The sequence below is a fragment of the Pollachius pollachius genome (assembly GCF_949987615.1).
Source record: "Pollachius pollachius genome assembly, chromosome: 17".
NCBI classification, from domain to species: domain Eukaryota; kingdom Metazoa; phylum Chordata; class Actinopteri; order Gadiformes; family Gadidae; genus Pollachius; species Pollachius pollachius.
In genome coordinates this window covers 10,017,483-10,029,313 of record NC_136950.1, presented here as the reverse complement: position 1 = coordinate 10,029,313, position 11,831 = coordinate 10,017,483, and the positions used below count along the sequence as shown (strand labels likewise).

Here is an 11,831-nt window from a genome sequence, read left to right as displayed (position 1 = left end):
AAACAAAAGAAGAAACAAGTGATTAGAGGACAGCTAAATTAAAAAGGGATATTTTAAGAGACATGTTTAGTAAAGTTCTTTCTAAGCTGTAATCCTGATGAAGCCCTTCTGTTCTGTCTGCAGGCCCAGTCTGTTAAATAACAGAGTTCTCAGTCCAACCACACGACCAGTCCATAGCTCTCCCCCACACAGAGAACAGACAGCTATCTGAAACAAGGACTCTGAAATATGTAGGCTTATTGGTTAAAGTACAGATATGCCGTGTAACTTCCCTCTCTGGTGGCCGGGGGGTATGTAAAATGACTCACCAAACCTCCAGCTGTCTGCAATGGACCACTTTCAAGATTTGAAATATTTAATTTGATCATTGATCTAATATCCTGCCAAGCAATTAAAACAATGTCAATTTCTTTGTGGATCACCCGTCAGTGTTTATTTTATTAATGTTTGCATGGTGCTTGTCGAGGGGTGCTACGTGAGCTGAACCCATTTGGATAGGCGTGTCTTGTTTTTAACGCGTTATCGCACTGATAGCAGTAGACCTACCGTACTTTCAGAGTTCATGGCAGCCGCCGGCTTGCAAAACAAACACCCATGTTTCTGTCGGAAAACATCCGAAAACAACCCCTCTGCCACGCCCCTCTCAGGTGAACTCCTATGTATGTAAACACGGCCAGGTGTGCCGCCGCCCCGTACACACGGCTCTGGAGCTATATAAGCAGACCCCCGCGCGCAGTACCTATACTGCGGTAATAGTCTCTCCACTAACCTACTACCCAGCACTAGCGTACTACCTGGTTTACTTGGTCGATTTTCTACAATATCTTTACGTATTTTTGAGATCTGCAATCGCTTGATAAAAAAAGTTAGCGTATATTATCCTTAGCAGAAGATCACAGATAGGTCTATCGTCTGTGAAAAGTTCGTTTAATTTGCTTCATTATTTATAATCTAGTCGTCCAGGATAAAAATCCGGGCCAAAACAGGTGAATCTCTGCAGCACCGGGCACACCTGCACCACCTTCACCTGACCCTCCCCCCCCCGCGAGCACCGACTACCGAAAAAGCTCGCCTGACCATACCGTACGAGCCGGAGGAGGCGTGGTCAGGGGTGACACGTCAGATCACCCGCCGCGCTCTGATTGGCTGAGGATCCTCACCCGACCCAGCTGTGATTGTTTTGTGCAGTGGGAGCAGAGTCAGTCTGAACATCGATCTGAGCTGAAGACCCCCTCGTCTCTGCTAGTTGTCTAAAGGAGAGTCAAACAACAGTATTAGTATTTCGTTTGACACCAAAGAGAACCGCCGACACTCTCTCCACCAGGTCGCGGAAGCAGAGAACCGAGGACTGTGTCTGCAACATTAGACATCCAGGTAGGCGCCCAGCTCCACCTCAAGCTCTACACACTTCATGCTTCTTTACTTCTAAATACATTCAGTCCGTTAGTGTGGGGCTCAATATGACGTCCAACACGGCCCAGTCCGGTCAGTTTAGATCTAGACCAGCGGGTACCGACTCTTTTTGTGACTTTGCCCCCCTCCAGTCGTGCCAGACCCAAATGCCCAGACTAGAAGACCACTGCTGGACGTGTTCCTGTGCGCCTTCTCGGGGGGACTCTGAGGACCGGGTGGTGGCTCCCAAGGCCGTAGACATGCTGTCCATTATCACCACGGTGCTCCGGGGGGCCTACGGCTCGCTGCACAGCGACCGGGCCGCCAACCTCCTCCGGCGGGGTCTGGTTCTGTTCGCCGTCGGAGTGTTCCTGGCGCTGGTGCTCAACCTGCTGCAGATCCAGAGACACGTCACGCTGTTTCCTGAGGAGGTGATGAGCACGCTGTTCTCCTCCGCCTGGTGGATCCCTCCTTGCTGCGGGACCGGGGCCGGTAAGTTACAGGAGATATGTTGATATACGTTTCTAATGATATATATAGATATATAGGAGTGTTCTAGGAGCCAAGTTGTGTGTGCTATTTAAGTGAGACTCGTTGGGCTTGCAGTGGGGAGGATCTGTGAGAAGTGGGGAGCTGTATTTAGAATTTAAATGGAGAGAATATCCGTATAATAAAGGGATAACATGATATGCAAAGGTTAAGTATATGCTAAGTCTCTGTGCTGTTGTTCGGATAATATAAATAGATATACATGTATAATAGACTCCAGTTGTTTTTGTCCGGTTGCTCCCTGAATATGTCCTTGCCTGGTGTGTACAGAAAAAGCCTTCCTATTGGCTCCAATATAAAACTACCGTGCACGTAGCTGCGTAAGCAGCTCTGTGATTGGTCGCTTTCATAACGGGTGAGGGAAGTGGGCGGAGTTTTCCTCCCGCCTGTCTGGATAACAAGGAAGTCCATATTATGCAAAAAAAGCTTCTGCCGAAAACGAAACACATCTGTTAAGGCCTTTACATTACATTAAATGTTAATAATACAAGTAAAATGTAAATGTATTTTTACATGTGTTAGTATTTGTGTTTCGCAGTGTAATAGGATAGTATTAACTATTTTGTATGTGTTACAACAACATAAACAGGACACACAAGCAAATATACAAACAGTGTTGTTGGATATATGCGTGTAATAATTAACCTCTAACTTGTTTGACTACTATTTTTTTTTTAAACCACCAGCCACCTTTATGTCATATCAAGCTCTTTCCTAAAACCAAAAGAGAAAGGGAATAAGATCTTGGCGGTGGCCAACTCCACTAAGGCATCCAGGAAATGCTGAAAGTATACAAATACAGAGACAGCTCATTTATGCAGAAGTGAAAGTGATCCTGTGTTAACCAAGGACTATGAGGCGTGACCTAATGCGCAGTGGTTGTCTGTTGTGTGTTCCAGCTGTCATCGGCCTGCTGTACCCCTGTATCGACAGCCACCTCGGGGAACCCCATAAGTTCAAGAGGGAGTGGGCGAGTGTCATGCGCTGCATCGCCGTGTTCGTGGGCATCAACCATGCCAGTGTCGTATCCTTTCACCCAGAAACTCAGTCACGACTATCTAGATGAACAACGGTTTATCAACATCTGAACAACATGTGTCATGTGTCTTGCACAAAGAGATTCGGAATTGGACTAATATTCTGCTTGTTCCTTCATATATTATTTAGCTGTTAAGTCTCTTGCACAGAGAGAAATCTGACATTACAACACTGTTGTTCAGAATAATTGTATATTAAACATCTGTTAACCTGGTTCACATAGAGTTCTGAAACTCCCTGAAGCTGGTTCACAACAATGTTTACACTGTTCTGAAATCTGAAACGATAAATTCTCAGCTGGAAACGAGATCTAAATGACTAAAAGCAGAACGACCTGCTCCTCTCCTCCTAGTTGTACTGTAGGTCTGCCTGTGTGTTTGCACCTTAACCTGCTGTCCTACAGAAGCTGGACTTTGCCAACAACGTGCAGCTGTCCCTCACGCTGGCGGCGCTGTCCCTGGGCCTGTGGTGGACGTTCGACCGATCCCGCAGCGGCTTCGGCCTGGGCATCACCACCGCCTTCCTGGCCACCGTCATCACACAGCTGCTGGTGTACAACGGGGTCTACCAGTAGGTCCCCTCCCATTCTGCTTCTCATAGGCCCCTCCGAACATTCAATACAATAGGGATTTATTGGCGAGGACAATTAACATTAACATTGCCATGGCGGTTTGAAAATTGTAGAAGTACAATAAAAAGGGCCCGCTCTTTGATGACGTAATGATGAAATAGCCGGTTTTACCGGTTTTATCAAAATAATGCTGTGCAAGGCAAATACAGGAGTGGTGACCTACGTATTAGAAAAAATGGCCGCATTGGCTTTCTTAGGTGCAGGTTATTGGGGGTCATCAAAACTTCCTCAGAACTCAAGTCACTATCGCAAGAGCTAGACGTGCAGGGAGTTATTTAGCAGTAAGAAGCAGATTTAAAGAGAATTTCCATCTTATCAACTTTATACATTTCAGTTAGAAATAATCTAGAAATGTTGGGGGTTTACCTTTATAAAAGACTGAAGAGGCTGTAAATAGTTTCTATAAATATGATCCTAGTAACCTTCAAAGAAAGTATATTACTATAGTTACCTTTTTAAAAAGTGTGGTCCAATATCTGTAAAGAGTCTTTAACTGTAGTCTTTAACTATAGTTACTAAATGGCATGTTGTGGGTTGTCCTCAGGTACACTTCACCTGACTTCCTGTACGTGCGCTCCTGGCTGCCCTGCATCTTCTTCTCTGGAGGTGTAACCATGGGCAACATCGGCCGCCAGCTTGCCATGGTAACCACCCGCCACTGACATTCATATAAACTTGCATATGATATATAATTTCCGATTCTTTTACTAGTGACTTTAGTGACTAAAATGGTTCTGATTGTCACGGTTACAACTGTTGTCATGGAGACATTCATGTTACCCGCACATTATTTGGGTCTTTGGCTCTCAACTGAAAGATGCTGAATAAGATCCCCAATGTCCCCAGTCTAACCTGTAGGCATCCTACAGCAGGTTGACCCTTGCCCCTGCCTGCTCCTTAATGACCTTTTTCTGTACTGTCTAACCCCTACCTGCTCCTTAATGACCTGTCTTGGTACTGTTTGACCTGTACCTGCTCCTTGATGACCCGTCTCTGTACTGTCCAACCCTTAGCTGCTCCTTAATTACCTTTCTCAGTACTGTTTAACCTCAACCTTCTCCTTTAATGAATGTATCTGTATCCCACTTTGAAGTCACTTTGGGTAAAAGTGTGAATAAAAACTAAACATGCATCAAACCAAAACAAAGGTACAAAAGTCACGTTAAAAAAGAAAAACGTCCCACAGTTGCAAAGTGTCTTAAAGTGGACCCCCAGTCGGTTGAAGAGTTAAAAAGTCCCTTTGCCACTGATGTCTTAATTTACCCAGAAGCCCCGATGTGCCCCGCTTGAGGCGTGACAACAGATTAACGGCACTTGTTGTTTTCCTCTGTGGCTGTCGCTACTGCTCCCCTCCCGTTGTTTGTGTTTGGAACAGAGAAGGAATGTTGGCTCGTGTCCTTCTCCCTCTCTCACTCCCTCTTTCATTCCCCCTCTCGTTCTGTCTCAACTTGAATCTATAGAAATTGGTTTCAAGGCCGATGGCCTAATACAGGAAGCTTGTGGCTGATTGAGTTTTAAAGCAGAGTCGCTGTTTAAATATGAACCTTTTATCACGTGAAGTGTTTACTTTTCTCTCTGCTGACTCGCCGTTTAGAATTTCCTGCAGTCAGAGGAAGTGAAAGACCAGCTGTAGTTTGTAGTGAACAGACATGAACCGGACTCCCTTTTGGACCAAGGAGCAGCTGGACCAAGGCCAGTGTTCGGTTGGACTAAATATATCTCCTAGTTGTTGTTCCAGTGCTAATGTAGGACATTTAGGGACTATTGGGAACGTGGGTGTGCTTAAATCTCCAAGACCATCTCTTTCTTTACAGAAAGGTTTTCAACTATTTGCAAGTGGGCCATGAACCCAGCAGAACTTATTTTTCTGTAGACCAAGCTACAATTTAGTTGTGAGACCCTGTGGCTGGTTGAGCAGGATAGGATAGTCTTATGGTTAGGGTTATTATTCCGAATGTCTGCAGTTTACCTGGGAGATTTTCTTGAGAAAGATGCCTAAGATACATGCTGAGAAATGTTATTAACCTGCTGTCAAAAAGGTCAAAAAGTTACTAGCAATTGAGTCATTGAGTCAGTTCCTTTTGGTTACCAGCGTCTGCAAAGTGACTAAATTGTAAAGAATAGTAAAGAGTAGTCCATGTTCTTCAAGTCCTGGTAGACCATCTGGTTAATTGTGTGTAGCTGGAGCTGGTTTAGCAGGTTCTGGTTCTGGTTACCTTTACCCTGAGTGGTTAAGGTGTTATGGTCCTAGTTAGCTGTAGCCCTAGTGGTTAAGGTGTTACGGTCCTAGTTAGCTTTAGCCCTAGTGTCTAAGGTTTTATGGTCCTAGTGGTAAAGGTGTTACGGTCCTAGTTAGCTGTAGCCCTAGTGGTTAAGGTGTTACGGTCCTAGTTAGCTGTAGCCCTAGTGGTTACGGTTTTATGGTCCTAGTTAGCTGTAGCCCATGTGGTTAAGGTTTTACGGTTCTAGTGAGCTGTAGCCTTAGGCCCCGTCCACACGGAGCCGAAACGGGCGAAAACGATCCGGTTTCGTTTTATGTGTTTCAGGAAAAAACGGAGTCATTGCGAAAAAAACAGAGTCATTGCATAAAAACGTAAAAATGGAGTCATTGCGAAACCACATCGATCTGTAGAAACACTGTAGTGCACATTCCAGGCCCATAAGGGGCGGTGCTTCTGCTACAGAAACCCAGAAAATATATATATATGAAATATATGAAGAAGAAGAGGCGAGCATGCGCATAAAGGCTGCCCGTTGTTTACAAACATACAGTCTGAGAAGAACCACTAACATGAACAGCTCTTATACGAAGATTGATCTAAATAGATTTGGTGTATTTGTCTGTCCGTAATCCTTTGTCGCTCAATTTGGTTGCGGATTCTCATTAAATATTGCCCTAGCAATCCAACAAGGGACATTATCTGCTGCAGAATCATCACAAGCATGTAGTCCGCCATCATTGTTGTTGTGAGTTCTGAGACGCCGCGGGCCAGAGGTCATTGGCTAGAGGGTCGAGGGGTGGGGCGATAACGTCATCAGCGTTTCAGGCATCCCCACGAATCCTAACACGAAACCACATAGGTCCGGATAGATTTGAAACCACCCTCGGACATGGTTTCAGAAATGTGCGGTTTCGGGCACCGGATTCCCCGGCTCCGTCTGGACGGTCGGCCGAAACGCACAGTTTGGTTTCACCAAACTATCGGCTCCGTGTGGACGGGGCCTTAGTGGTTATGGTGTTACGGTCCTATTTAGCTTTAACTGATTGGTTAAGGTGCTACGGTCCTAGTTAGCTGTAGCCTTAGTGGTTAATATGTTAAGCCTCCATGTATTTTTGTGTTTTCAGGGTGGACTGGAGAAGCCGCACATTGACTGATGACTGAAGTCTCTGTCTGGACGTCGTGGAGGAACAACCACATGGTGACACGGGAGAGATGAAGAAGAAAAAAGGACTCTGAGTTACTTGTGCCTGTTCCCCCCCTTTCCCACCTACCCACCATAACGTGCCATGTTTTCATCTCTACATCACCGGGGCTAGCCCCCCCCCCCCCCCACACCCCACCCCACCGGCTATGCTGGGAAGACAAGGATCACCAATAGCCCTTCACAACCACAACCATCCACCTCTGAGTGTATGTGTGCGTGCACGGTTGTGTGGTTGTATCGCTGAAGACGGAGCTGCCATGGTGTATTCTTATAGACATAAGATGGTTATAAAGGGAAAAAGCTTCAAGGTGAGGTGCTGCCTCTTGTTCCCCAGCAGGTGGTGCTGTCGCTCTCTGGGTCTGTTTTCAAACTGCAACCAGAAGAAAGTAAAAAAAAAAGACTGACAATAGTGATCCCAAATATGCATGGAAGTGATATTTAATATATAAAGTGAACGCCCCCTAGAGGACAGAGTGCAGTGTTTTTTGGTGGCATGTGGATATATTCTAGAGCAGTAGAGTGATCCAGAGAGGTTATATTTTGGTTTTATTGGCTTTAAAGGATTGTATTTGGAGAGAGAGAGAGAGAGGGGGTCGTCAGTATATTGAAGTATTGTGAGGCAGAGCTTTACGTTTGGGAACGGATCGTTTCATTGGTCTCCACGGCCTTTCCATTCTCACCAATCACTTTCCCCATCTCACTTGTTCACCGTGTTCTGGTGAAGACGGTGAATGAATAGTGTTTAGGCTATGGGAACAGTGTGAAGGACAGGGCCCTGCGCGGCTTCCTGGGACATTTGCAGTCTGTGATTGCCTTTTGTATTATAGAATTTAGTGCTTTTGTCACTACGATATTTCAGTTTTATCATTTGTAAAAAATGGTGATCTATTTTGTGCGTGTGTGTGTGCCTATATGTAATCAGACAGGTATTATCCAACCACGTCTTGGTTTGATGGAGAGTGTCCCTTCAAGCATCCAGTAAAACAGCAATAACACCAGTGGTTTGGAAACCCTTTGTCAGAATAATTGTTCTTACATTTTTGCCTTTTAGTCAAAACACCAATGAGTTCTCCCACCATAGGAGAACTAAAGATGAAAAAACTGTGTCAAACTGATAAGACTTCGCATAGTTCACATACAGAAAACAATACAGATTTGTTATTTTATACTTTATTTTGCATTGTGTGCCAGTAGGGGTGGTGTGCCCTTCGCTGCTGGTTCAACGCTTTCATTCATGTGTGCGGACACAAAGAAGCTTTATTTTCCGAGGTGGTGAAGCACCTTTTGATTGTAACGTGTTAGAGTTTATTTGTCTGCTATTATGGCTATCAGTTGTAGCCATTTTTGCTACCTTGAATTCAAGTGAAAATAAAATCCTACAAGGAACACTGCCGTGTCGTTTACTTTAAAAACCAAATACAAGGCACCTTATGTTATGTTTGTTTTTTTCTGCTTTTCTTTTGCATGATTTTTTATCAACTCCCAGGCCAATTCACAAATTCCATCCAAACCAACTCTAAATGATTCCTCCCTACCCAAATAATACAATGTATAATATGTATAATACAACTGCAGTAAGGCCCCCAAAGGTGTAACACAATAGGTAGGCACGTTTTACCATCTCCTAGATTATTGTCCAATAGTCAGGACGCCTACTTTATTTTACTCTGCACCCTATTTTCACGTAGACCATGTAGGTGAAAAACACGGCTATTTCTCAAACTATTAAGAACTCCCATTTTATTACCAGTCAGTCAATAGCTTGGTGAGTAGAGCATTTACCTCCAAGGCAGAAGGTCCATGGTTTGAATTCCATTTATTTCAAATCTCTTAGTGATGGTGAATGTATTATGATATACCGCGGTGGTGTTCTGTCACTGATAGTGAATATATTCTCTGATAGATGGTGCCTATTTTCTGCAAGATATTTCCATCTCCAACTCAAGGTACATGTTTGTCAATAGCTCAGTGAGTAGAGCACTTGAGTAGAAGGTCCTTGGTTTGAATCTCACCAGGTACCTAATGGTGTAAGGAAACAGCTTGTCTAGGTGGACTACTAAGCAATGGTCCATTACTTACAGCAGTGAAGGCACACTCCTTGAGTCTATGGTCTAAAACGAAACAATGATGTACTACTACCAAAAGAGCATGCACCATCCTTGGAACTTTGGACTTTGGGGCCGTTGGAGCTATTTCCAGCATTGTGGTCTGGGAAATTGTTTGTAAAAAATACATATCTGGTTAGGTCAGGTCAATCAGGTTGAGTACTTTCAGCAGAAGAGGCGCTTTGGTCTGACAGGGTGCCCTATCTCACACTGTGAGGGGATTGGCAGAAGGTCGCAGTTCTGCTGAGTTAATAACCTTACGTGACCTCCAGCAGAGGCCTCTCTGAACCAACCATTTCCTTTGTTTTAAAAAATTGTGCAACATCAGGCGGATGCGTGCTGTTGCGTGTTATACACTGGTTATTGCTGCTTGCAGCTATTATTATTATCATTATTATTTTTATTATTATTACTATAATAACCTACACAGCCTGCTAGCCATCACTAATGCAAGAAGCCTAGTTTAGCATAGCAACTGTAGATCCCCTCGATCCATTTTCAATACTTCCCCAAGAGAAACTAAACGCTACAACCACCTCTCCATTGAGACAAATCATATATTAGCACAATAATGCTCCTTTGGCGGTACTAGCTGCTAGCCGCTAACAGGCTGCCACTGGCGGGTTGAGTTTTCCCCTCTTTTGTCTAGTTGCTCGGTCACACTCTCTACACCCATTATATAGTCTTCTGTCGTCCCTTCCCTCCCTCACCCTCTCCCCTCCCTCACCCCCTCCTGTTAACTCCCCCCTAGCTGTCTGCAGGGGCGGGGCTCTGGTTAAACCACAGCTGGAGTGACAGTTAACCTTTCTCACACAGCGAATCATCCGGGACAAGAGGCAGGAGCACTGTTCTGTACACCTCTGTTTCTGTCTCTGTTTCACCTCCTCTCTCTCTCTCTCTCTCTCTCTCTCTCTCTCTCTCTCTCTCTCTCTCTCTCTCTCTCTCTCTCTCTCTCTCCTCTGTCCATCTTACCCCTGGCTATCCATCCATCTCTCCTCTCTATCTGTCCATTTCCCCCCTCTCTACTCATCCATCTCTCCTCTCTATCTGTCCATCTGCATCTATCCACCTCCTCTGTTTATGTCATTTTAGCTATGTGTCTGTCTGCTTCTGTCTCTCGGTCCGTCTGTGTATCTCTCTATCTGTCAATCCTTCTCTCTATTTCCATAAACATCTCCTTCTATCTGTACGTCTCTCTCGGTCTCGTCTGTCTCCACTTACTTCTGCTACTACTACTACTACTACTACTACTGCTACTACTGCTACTAACTGATACTACTACTACTACTACTACTACTAATACTACTACTGCTACTACTGCTACTACTGCTACTACTCTATATGATGCTCTGTCACCTCAGAGCAACTGGGAACTATGCCAATTTCCTGCCTTGATACTCTCCTCTCCCTCCCTCTCTCTCCCCCCTGCCTCTCTCTCCCCCTCCCTCTTTCCACCCTTTCTTTTCTCTCCCCACTCCCCCTCTCCCCCTCTCCCTCTCTTTATGTCTTCACACTGAGATAAAGAGATTGAGGAAGAGGGGAAGAGAGAGGGAGGCGGTTGAGAGACAATACTTGCCTCTCAGAGGGACGGGAAAGTAGGCCTAATAGTCAGCCAGGTTTATTGTGGAATACTACATGCCAACTGGTCTAGCTTTGTTATAACCCACTGTAATGAGGATATAGAGGAGTTGAGTTGTGGGTTTGAACGTACATATCGGGTGTCGCCAATAGAGGTCGCTATTGGTCCTTCGAGGCTTTACAGTGTCCCTTTATAACAGGCTTTACTGTCCCCTAGTGGCGAAGACTAGTAACTCCATATTATATATGCATCTATCTATGTCTCATATTACGTAGATATGATAGTGAAAAGGTTTTTATGAATGAACAGTGGACAGCAGCAACAGTATTTATTTTTAATTAAGCAGATATTAGAACACATGATGGAAATATCCTGATAGAGAGAAAATCAAACCTTCAGTTCTGTTAAGACAATGGAAGAGAGACACACTGTCCTTTATAATGGAGGAGAGACACACTGTCCTCTATAATAGATAATGTGTCTCTCTGCAAGGGGAAAGAGTATGTCTCTCTTCTATAATAGAGTGTGTCTCACCACTATCGTTAAATTTAACCAGCTGGTTTAGCCTAAAGATAGTTATACAGATAGACAATCAAACGTTGTCTGCAACATAATTGTATGCTAGGGGTTATGATTTTTTTAGCCAGTGCTCGGCGTTAGAGGCCTGGTTATTTACTCGTTTTGTGTATCGAACCAAACAAATACATGTGGATTAGAGGTAGATCAAATTTACTTTGGGGGTATTGGGGGACACAGTGTATTGGGGACACCTGTTGTGTGAAAGAGAACGGTCGCTCCTTAACCAAACACATCTATCCTTAACTGGTCAATTCTTTACCACAAATAGCGCGCACCTGCGTGCTCTTTTTGCCAAACCAACATTTCTAGGGAGTTTGACAAAATAAGTTTGTCCTTAACAATGGTGCCTTTCGAGACACTTTCACCTGCACTTAAAAGAATCACACACACTTCCGCAGAATATATAGCATGGACACCTGCTCCTGAGCGCACGGCTGGGTTGTGTGTGTGTGTGTGTGTGTGTGTGTGTGTGTGTGTGTGTGTGTGTGTGTGTGTGTGTGTGTGTGTGTGTGTGTGTGTGTGTGCGTGTGCG

General features: G+C 44.6%; 1 protein-coding gene across 1 annotated transcript; it reads left to right on the top strand.

The window, feature by feature from the left end:
- Nucleotides 1-1,159: 1,159 nt before the first annotated feature.
- insig1 (insulin induced gene 1) lies at nucleotides 1,160-8,414 on the top strand. Its single transcript, XM_079754690.1, has 6 exons — nucleotides 1,160-1,374; nucleotides 1,545-1,884; nucleotides 2,841-2,965; nucleotides 3,383-3,549; nucleotides 4,155-4,254; nucleotides 6,957-8,414. Exons 2-6 carry the CDS (start codon nucleotides 1,560-1,562, stop codon nucleotides 6,984-6,986), a joined length of 747 nt encoding a protein of 248 aa, XP_079610816.1. The 5' UTR covers nucleotides 1,160-1,374; nucleotides 1,545-1,559; the 3' UTR covers nucleotides 6,987-8,414.
- Nucleotides 8,415-11,831: the final 3,417 nt, after the last annotated feature.

Coding starts and splice junctions, on each gene's coding strand:
- insig1 (XM_079754690.1), top strand. CDS start 1,560: ATGCCCAGACTAGAAGACCACTGCTGGACGTGTTCCTGTGCGCCTTCT. Junction 2,966..3,382: donor GCATCAACCATGCCAGTGTC/GTATCCTTTCAC, acceptor GCTGTCCTACAG/AAGCTGGACTTTGCCAACAA. Junction 3,550..4,154: donor GTGTACAACGGGGTCTACCA/GTAGGTCCCCTC, acceptor GGTTGTCCTCAG/GTACACTTCACCTGACTTCC.